The 10,070-nt window shown below is 34.5% G+C and overlaps 1 protein-coding gene across 4 annotated transcripts; it reads right to left on the bottom strand.

The window, feature by feature from the left end:
* Positions 1–1,130: 1,130 nt before the first annotated feature.
* Positions 1,131–9,726, bottom strand: LOC107784994 (integrin-linked protein kinase 1). 4 transcript variants are annotated; one of them, XM_016606202.2, is made up of 12 exons: positions 9,024–9,726; positions 8,117–8,191; positions 7,937–8,041; positions 7,154–7,239; positions 4,978–5,098; positions 4,652–4,731; positions 4,439–4,501; positions 4,212–4,330; positions 3,934–4,019; positions 3,587–3,708; positions 2,161–2,292; positions 1,131–1,563 (listed from the first exon to the last, which is right to left on the bottom strand). In XM_016606202.2, exons 1-12 carry the CDS (start codon positions 9,450–9,452, stop codon positions 1,557–1,559), a joined length of 1,425 nt encoding a protein of 474 aa, XP_016461688.1. In that variant the 5' UTR covers positions 9,453–9,726; the 3' UTR covers positions 1,131–1,556. The 4 variants fall into 4 exon arrangements, with proteins under 4 accessions (XP_016461688.1, XP_075086844.1, XP_016461690.1 ...); XM_075230743.1 differs by having other exon boundaries at positions 3,934–4,079; positions 9,024–9,718; XM_016606204.2 differs by lacking the exons at positions 1,131–1,563; positions 2,161–2,292 and having other exon boundaries at positions 3,651–3,788; positions 9,024–9,718.
* Between the last annotated feature and the right edge of the window lie 344 nt (positions 9,727–10,070).

The following is a 10,070-nucleotide window of genomic DNA, read 5'->3' on the forward strand; positions in this document are numbered from 1 at the left end:
TTTATGTACCTTAAAAGTTTTATCAACTTGACAAATAATTTTACTTACATAATGATTTTGAAAAATATTGAATTGAATTTTTTTGCTAATTTATTAATTCAAAGGCTTAATTATTTGCTGAGATTTCATGCTTTTAAGATAGTGTAGAAGATTCTCTATATCAATTTGTATAATATTTATATAATATTATTTGCCTTTTTACCCTTTAAAAATATATTTTATATTGGACAAAATAGTATTTTGCTTATCTTCCTAATATGTAGGATTTCTAAATCAACTATAATTTTATTTATTATATCTTTCTTTATTTGAATTCTGTAGAAAATAACTTTAAAATTAATTACAATTTTACCTAATATAAATTATTTAATTTAATTATGAGACAACTATAACTATACTTTTTCTAATATTTAGGAAAAAAAGGAATTGAATAGGCGGATTATTTCCATAAATCTACGTTATCAATTTTCCTTTCCACTAAGTGTTTTAATTTGTTTGGCCAAAATCTCTTAGCTTGAACATTCATTAATTGTAAAGAAATCAAATAAGGAAAGATATAATAAATAATATTTTAGTTGATTTAGAAGTCCTAAATAGTAGGAAGATAAGCAAATTACTATTTTGTCCAATATAAAATATATTTCTAAAGGGTAAAAAAAGCGAACGATATTTCGCTAAAGACTTTTAAATATAGTATAGATAGATATATATATTGCTACTTTTTGGTTTACTTAGTTACTCTCTCCGTTTCAATTTATGTGAACCTATTTTCTTTTTAGTCCGTGCCAAAAAGAATGACATATTTCCTTATTTGGAAACAATTTACCTTTATGCAATGATTTATAACCACACAAAATATATATGCCTCATTTTATATCATAAGTTCAAAAGTTTTTTTTTTATTTTTTAAATTTCGTATACAATCAAATAGATTCACATAAATTAAAACGGGGAGTATATATTATCTAACTGTTATAAAGTATGACCCTTCTACTCGGTACTTGATTTGAGGGGTTTAATAAAAGAGTCGTACAAAAGAAGGCGGTAAACTGAAACGTATTTAGGTTGTAAAAGCATAGGAAATAATAGAGACGAATGGAAAAGGCACAAAAAGGGATACATTTATGTAAGAGTTGCGAAATGAATTCTCGAAAATGCTTTTATATAATATGAGAAGAAAGACAGATGAATATATGGTGATTTCTAGTTTCTCTCTTATATGATATTTCCTCTTTCCTTATACAGCAGAATACAGTTTACTTACTGAATGCTTAAAAATAGAGAGATGTTCCAACTTAATAAGAGCTCCACTTACTCAAAACTAGAGACGCTGTGCCTGAAGTTTTAATTCTTGTTCCAATCACACCCTGCAATCTTCCTTTATTTTGGTTTAACAAGAAGATGAAGCTGACAAGGATTCTTGCAAAGAGAGCAGAGAGCTTAGTATGATACCATAATTTGCCATACATCCACATTATACCAAATACCACAAGAATGTTGGTTAATATTCTTCACTGCATCAAGATATGTCCAAGTTCACCGCAATTATTTGCACTCTATAACCTGCACCAAGAAATTCATCTATGACATGTTCCCTGTTATCTACTTCTATTGTGTTGTCACAAAATATTGCACTCAGAAATGCAAAAAGAAAAATAAACAAGAGGAATGTAAAAAAATGAACTAAATCTGAAGTTGGAACATTCTTAGGCGAAGTTTAACATTCACAGAACTTCTGCAGTGAACTGGTACACTTGATATTAGAAAGGTGACGCGCTTGATAATGTAGGACCAATTAGAAAAACGACTTTATATCATCTGATTTTTTAAAAAGTTACGTAAAAGACTACTCGAATATACAGATTCATCAAACTACTTATAATTCACTTGTCGGCACTCAAGTCAGTAATGTGTTTTGCATAGATAAGTTTGCCGGTTAAGTTGTTACAACTAATTTAAAAACACACTGAGGGAAAGAGAGAGAGAGAGAGAGTGTGTGAATGTTAAAAATCTAAAGGTTGTAACACCACAATTTCAATTCTTGCAGAAGTTATCTATGGTGCTGAATCTTTTCTTCTAGGTCAGAGGAACTTTACATAACGTAAACAACTGAAAAGATAAAGATCCAGAACATGCAAAGTAGTGTATTGGAAGCATTACCAGGGAAGCTTTAAAGTATCTTTCAACCATCCATGTTTCGAGCAGTTTGCAACAATTTTATCCATGCGCACAATTATCTCTGAAAATGTTGGCCGAACAAAAGAATCTAGATGCCAACATTCTTCAATCAACCTAGACATCCAGTAAAGTGAGTAAGAGAAACACAAAAATCACCACTGAACTTATGCTAAAGTAATAAGATCAACAAAAGCAATGAGATACAAGAGCCTTGTTAGTGTCAGATGATGTTGGGGGAAGATTGCCAGATTGTGCAAAATCTTGTTGTTATACACTTTATGATTGGTAAAATATAAGGAAATATAAAATAAGGCAATGCACAATATAAAGCTGGGCATTTTATCATCAGATAGACAAACACGGGAAAATGAATCGTCATCCAGAATGAATTGCCCAAGAACTTCAAAAAGCTCTGATAGGAAAAGTACGTCAAATTGGAGAATGCGAGATTAAAGACAAGCGGACATCACATAATACTGGACTAAGCAATCAGATAGCACCCACCCCAGAAGCCAAAAAACAACCTACACATTACTTCCGTAAAACAAAACAGCAAAGAATAATCCTTTTCTGAATTCTTTCGCAAAAAGTCATATGCTTTAGAAGCAGTAGCGTAGCCAGGAATCTCACCAAGGGTGTTCAAACTTTAAGAAAGTCGACAATCATTTTTTTCGATGAATGGGTGCACCGAAATTTTTAAATCAAATCACACAACATTTAGTTAAACAATTAAAACACTTGTAATAGAACGATAATTTTATAAATCAAACCTAACATAAAACAAGACAACAAAAGAAATTTTACTAATAAAAAGTAAGCATAGAACAGAGGAAAGAGAGTCGAGAGGGTCTGTAGTATGTTAAGGACTTTTGTAGAAGAAATTTTGTAGAGCTAGACTTCTAAATTATAAATTTTGTTTAAGAAAAAACTTTTAAGATTAGTTGTCTGTATTTACACAGACTTTAAGTTTTAAGAGTTATTTATTAGGAATTCTTTTAGATTGAAAAAGAGTCAAATAGACCACACATGGTGGTCTCCATTTTGTTTTGGCAAACAAAATGAACAGATAAAAATGTTTGGACAGGGATTCAAACCCGTGAACAACACCTCACTTTGAACGCCCTGGACTGCTGGATTACCTCACTCAACTGTGTTAAGGTGCTCAAAATATAATATACAGCCCTATAAAGTAATATTTGACCTACATACACAGTATTTTTATTCGGCGAAGGGGGTTGCTACCACCCTTGGCAAAGTGTGGCTTATGCCACTGATTAGAAGTACTAGGAGCATGGCAGGGAACATATGCTATATTAGTACATAATGTTGCTACTCTATAACTGCATACAAACTGCAAAAGACCAGATGCATCCGAGTATTTAAAAGAAAAATTAACAGCTGGGCTTACTCTTTAAGGTCCGGCGGATACTTAGATTTTGACTTGAATGATGGTCTTTTACCCTCTTTGCACATCAATCTAGCAGCGTCTTCAGGTGATTTGGGATGAAAAGGTGGTGTTCCCTCCATCATCTATACCCAACAAAGTTTAACTAAAACTCAGAGTAAACTAAATCATATAGCAGCAGGTCGGCAGAATTGACTAGAGTTTTCTGAAAACAAAATAGAAAAGACATACAAGCAAAAGAAGAATGTTTGAATTCTATTGCACAACAGTGATGTTCCAATTAGCTAAAATAATTATGCAGCAAAAAGAAATGCAGCCATAAGTTAAATGATCTGAAATTGAATTGGTACCTCATAAAGTAATACTCCAAAAGCATATACATCCACACTTCTATCAAATATTTCATCTTTATAAATCTCAGGTGCTGTATAGGGACCTACAAGTAACAAGAAAGAGAATGTAATAGTCAACAATTGCGTTGCAATTACAATTCCTCCTGTCATGAAATAAGAATACATTTAAGTCCAGCACCTGAAGTTTTTACAGAGGACACTAATATCAAACTAGAAGACTCTTTTTCTGCCTATTATTGGGATTAAAATATGTGTGCTCAAATTTAAATATTTACTTGCACGGTCAATGCCTTGAGGCTGCACCAACTTTGCTTTGTCAGGTGAAATGTTTGACAATCTAGTTAAACCAAATCCTGCAATTTTCAATAGACCTCCATTGTCCAGCAAAATATTTCTGGCACCTTACAAAAATTACAAACATTAAACGAAGTAGACACCTCAATGAGTGCACTGAAAAAGATCATTTAACATCTGAGAATCATAAAGCATTTAGTTTTCTTACTTTGGCATTAAAAGGCAATGGATAATTGGGTCTGGTTTACATTCATGAAGATAATTCATGCCCCTGAAAATCAAGATCATATGTCATAACCAGGATGGCAACCAAAGAAAGTACATCATCTTATCAGCATAAAAAATTAAAAATAACAAAAGAATTCTCGAGTGTACTAACAGAGCCTTTTTTTCCAGTACGCATAAAAGAAAACAGACTTGCCTGGCAATATCAAGTGCAAATCTTAGAACCTTAGAAGCCGATAGACGTCCCTTCTTCTGAAGATAGCTACCCAGGTCACCCTGAAAAATCAACAATAAATGAATGCAACAACCCTTGGAAAGTTCAGCGAAGCAACAATAAATAAAGCGCATAAAATCGATAAGAATGAAAACACATCAGGGGAGAGATCGCAACACAAATTGAATGTACTATTGATGTAAGAGCTGATCAAAATATTTTCTCAATAATATACAATATTTGGTGTGTAGGTGGATAGAGTGAAGAAGGGATTTTGTGGGGAACAAGGTGAGATAGAGAGAGCTTACACTTGGATGGTACTCTAATACTATCATCATTGGTATATTTTGTGTAACGGCTCCAACAAATTGAACCACATTAGGATGCCGTACTTTTTCCAACAAAGTTAATTCATGTTTGAAAGCATTTCTGCATACGAAGGACATGGAGTTAAGGCAATCGTCATCAAGAGAAAAAGCAGTTTACTCAACAATAAGAATTGACAAATCCTAAATAACAACTGATAAAGTGATTTGTCCAAATGTGAAGCCAAAAGGACATATCAAAAAAGAAAGTGAGAAGCTACACGGTCTAATAATGAAAAAATTGGTTCTGCAAGGAGAAAAATGTGAATCATGTACAAGACTGGAGTTTTAAGCAGTCCGATCTCAGCCCCAAAAATTTCTCCCCAATTACAAAAAGTTCTCATCAACCATTAGACCAAGATATATTTCAGAAGATAGTCTAAATGATCTTATTATAATATGGTAAAACTAAAGTAGCGGTTCTGTCCTCTCTCATGAATCAAGGCACTTGGAAATAATGCATCTCCCCTGAATCACTTCAATGTCTGAGTGCAACTTTGCGGCAATCACACATGAATGAAAATAATAAGTTTTTCTTAAATTAGACAGGCACCAGAAAAAGGATAGTGTACGCAGTTTCATTTTCGGCAAACTGACGACCATAGCTAGTGGCAGTAAAATAAAATCAAAGAAGCTTGGTCCTTCCCCGGACCCCGCGCATAGCAGGAGCTTAGTGCACCGGACTGCCCTTTTTTTAGACAGGCACCATAAAAAGGATAGTGTACTAAGTTTCATTTTTGATGAACTGACGACCATAGCTAGCGGCAGTAAAATAAAATCAAAGAAGCTTGGTAAGTATGCATCCTAAATTTGGATTCAGAGAAGTGTTAGGATGAATAAGGTAAACTACACAAGGAGGCTGTCGCAAACAACATATGTGAGCGTCGACTTATTACGTATTATACTACTATGCTACAAACCAAAGTCGAGGAACCCCAGCCTACATAACTAGGGTGTAGAAAATCACAAAGAAGCTTATAGAATTGGGCATTCCAAATTTCTGGTTTTAGAGAAATGATAGGATGAAATTGGGGGAAATCCCTAACAAGAAGGCCACCAAAAATACCAGGTGTTATCCTCATTTCTCAACTTATTATATATTACTACAAACCTAGGATGCATTCTATCAGCTCAAAAACTCAATCTGCCAGCATTACATAAACATATGAATATAAAGAGTCTTTATCTTAAAGGCTGGATTTCCTTTTGGGACGCATAATTTCGTCTTTCTATCACTTTACATGCTCAAAAGGATAAGATTCATGGATAAAGACCTTGGAGTATGCTATACATCAGGATTCACATAAATGAAGGAAATGCACCGCTATATTTTTGACAGATGTATTTCCAGCTTCTTCAGGGATTTTGATTTTCTGATGAAAATTTCATAAAGGCACCTACGGAGCCATCTCAATACCGTGTTCACAATCTACCAAGCATAAAAAAGCAAAGAACTACCTATCAATTGTACATTACTATGTTGCTCGGACTCTTCAAAAATGCCGCGGTGTTCGTGTTGAATCCTCCAAAAGTAGTGCGGCAGCATTTTTGGAGAGTCCCAGCAATATAGGTAATTAAAGGTCAGTGTTAGATTTAAGCACACATAATGATGTCATCAACTTGCCCACAAGACTGTTATATAACAGAATGCAACTTAGAGAACAGCCTTGCTTAATCAAACATGAAAGTACTCCAATATGTCCTGTTTTCTTTTGTTGGGCAATTACTTGTTGACTAACACTAGGAAACTTTCCGAGTTTTCTTAGACAGATTCCTTGAAACGATAAGCATCAAAGTTAATATTAGCAGTCTGGGCTTCGCCTATATACACAAGAAATAAGTCCACACGGAATACATGAAATGTCCCCCAAGAGAAGTGAAGAAAACAACGGTTTCAACATGTGACAAGCCAACATAAGCTGGATAAAACATCTACCAAAGCCGCACCGCAAATTTAATAGCCACATTAATGTAACATGTCAAAGCTTGCTAGTTACAGAGAATCAGGCAACATGGTTACTAGCTGAAGTCCAAAATATAAGCATATTTCCCAATCCGAGAACAGAGTGGCCTATGGACGTGAAATAGAAGATTAACTGAAAATACGTTGACAACATACATGGTTTCGGGGTCTGAATAGCTATCCTTGTCAAGTATCTTGACAGAAACTTTAGTCCCATTCCATTTAGCAACTTGATATGAACCCTGTCAAAAGTCAAAAGAAAGTTGCAGCGAAGTTGTTAAGAAAAGACTGAAAATTAGCTATGCAAAATCAAGCACGAAATCCATGAAGAGGCTATGTAAAATCAAAAACAAAACACAAGAGGAGAGGCAAGTCGGCCCAGATGTTTCATAGCTTCCTTCAAGAAGCAAAGCAGGAAATAAATGTTCAAAAGTTTGCAAAAAGTTAGAAATTTCAAGTGAGGCCTGCTACGATAGTTTGAATCTTAACTTGCTGCAAATGAACTATGTTTGATGACATAATTTGATTAAGAAGTTTCATCCATTTACAAGCTGAAAATTTAAAAGTAGACCTAAAAATCTCAGAGTTATGACAAAGTGCTCACTGCAACCATCAGAAATTAAAGAGGATAAACTAAAGCTGATTTCAGATAACCATGTCGTAAGATGATCTCCTTGTTATATATGGACCGAGGATCAATCTTTTCTATAGAAAAATCACAGCGCCATCCATTTCAATTTTAGTTCACGACCAGAAGGCTGCATCTTCGAACATAGGTTACTACAAAGTATACAGTTCTTCTAGTGAAAATCAAACAGCTTACAATTACAACTTCTGAAATTTTCTTTTACCAGGCATACTGCAAACATGGCATTTTAATGCTTTCATCATTTATCAAAACTGAAACATCCTTATTCTGAAATCCAAGAGATACCTTACCTTCGAGATTCCATCCCTTTTCCGGATTTGAAGCTCCAGTGGATTGAGTTCATATTCTGGAACTTCTCGAGGATTTGCTACAGTCATTGGTGTGTTTCTGGTTTTCTAGCAACGTGACTAATACTCAGTGCCATAATATAATAAAACTCACTCTAACCAGAAAATTATCTTCCCACTTACCGGGACTTTGGCCCCCCGGGCCTTTAAGATATTGTAAACTTCAACGTTTCCGTAGTATTTTGCATCAGCTGCAGCCTGCATTATGAATTTGAATCGTTATAAATGGTATTGCTCAGATGCAAAGAGATAAACAAAATTGAAAAATAAAGAAACATATAGTCTGTAAATGTCATAAGGTTTGCATTTTTCCCTCTCAAGTGAGATTTGCTGAAGCCACTTGAACCCTTTTAAGTCCTTTCTCATCTTATGTCAACAAAATTTTCTTGTTCCTCTAGTCCTTCTCACGATTATTCACAAATCAGGGAAGAAACTAGCAACAGAATAGTTTGCCAGGCAAACCAACTTTTGTTCCCCATAGATTCACAGTTGCCAAATTTTCTGAGGAATTGAAACTTTATTCCACCCCCCTTATTCATATTATCAGGGACAATATGTCAAGGAGAATAGCGAACAGCAACGGAAACAGCCTCTTGCAGAAATGTAGGGTAAGGTTGCGAATAATAGACCCTTGTGGTCCGGCGCTTCCCTGGACTCCGCGCATAGCAGGAGCTTAGTGCACCGGGCTGCCTTTTTTTAATTATCATAGTTCGGGTTCATTGTCGTGAAAATGCTGATTGAAACAAGTGATAAGAGTAACAGCCGTAAAAATGACTTGCACCAGTAAGTGAGAAAGATATTTTCACATAACATTTTACATTATTCAAGGTAAGATCCAATATTCCATCCATCCCAATTTATGTGATCGTATTTCTTTTTTAGTTTGTCCTAAAATGTGATTGTACATTTCCATATCAAACATGTAACCGGGAGTAAAAATCTTCATCATACCAAAGACAATATATCAAACATGTAGAAGTTAATGATCCAAAAAAATTGTAAAAATAGTAATTAAGAAACAAAAGTCTACCGTGCTTCCCCAACGATCACGAGCATCAATATTAGCCTTCCGACTCAACAAAAGCTTCACAACCTCAACATGTCCTTCACACGCAGCAATATGCAAAGCAGTCCTTCCATCTAAATCAATGCTATTCACATCAACATCATCTTCATCCAACAAATCCTTTACGCCCTTCACGTCCCCTTTACACGCTAAAAACAACAGTTGCATCGTCGAATCCAAATTCTCCGGCACTGCATTAATTGTCTCATTTTCTAACGATGGACTCCTCCTTATTGGATCGAGTGACGATTGCCTCCCGAAACTGAACCTTATGTTCTTGTTCTTTGGATCCAATGAATTCTGTCTCTTGAAACTGAATTTACCGCTCATTCGCAATGATCCTGTTGAGAATTGCCTCGATATTCCTCGTTTCAATTGCGCTTTTACGTCCATTTTCAATAGTTTCACCTAAATAAAAGAAGCAAAAACTATAACAATAATAATTTCAGTGAGCTCGTGAATGATCATTTCATTTACGAGAAATGGGAAAGCATTTGATGGCGAATATTTGTTCTGAAAGAATTGAAATTTTGGGAACTTAATGTTCAGAATTGAGAATGAAATTTGAGAGAGGGAGAGAGAAAGAGAGGTGCGTTACAATGGAGGAAAGGAAGGAAAGGGGGGTTTGAATTGGACATTTTCTTTCAGGTACATCACAAAGCTTCCCGGAAAATACGTTACTGTTGTTGATATATCACCTCTAATGTCAACTTGTGACAATGGTCCACTTAAATTTCTTTTTGTTTTTTTCTTTCTTTTTTAATACTCTCTCTTTCAATTTACTTTTTGATCAAGTGTCAAAATATTCAATTATTTATAACCACACAAACTATATATATCTTATTTTATACCAAAAATTTAAAAATTTTCTCTCTTTTATTAAATTCCGTACTCAACTAAATGAGTTCACGTAAATTTAAATTGAAACGGACGGAGTATAAAAATGAATTCGATATCATATGAGTCAACAGTAATTTTTTAGGTAGACCAAAAAAAAAAGCAGTAATTGTA

The sequence above is a fragment of the Nicotiana tabacum genome, chromosome 15, assembly GCF_000715075.1.
Source record: "Nicotiana tabacum cultivar K326 chromosome 15, ASM71507v2, whole genome shotgun sequence".
Taxonomy (NCBI): Eukaryota; Viridiplantae; Streptophyta; class Magnoliopsida; order Solanales; family Solanaceae; genus Nicotiana; species Nicotiana tabacum.

Coding starts and splice junctions, on each gene's coding strand:
- LOC107784994 (XM_075230743.1), bottom strand. CDS start 9,452: ATGGACGTAAAAGCGCAATTGAAACGAGGAATATCGAGGCAATTCTCA. Junction 8,192..9,023: donor GTGATCGTTGGGGAAGCACG/GTAGACTTTTGT, acceptor TTCATAATGCAG/GCTGCAGCTGATGCAAAATA. Junction 3,709..3,933: donor TTGGAGTATTACTTTATGAG/GTACCAATTCAA, acceptor TGTTGGGTATAG/ATGATGGAGGGAACACCACC.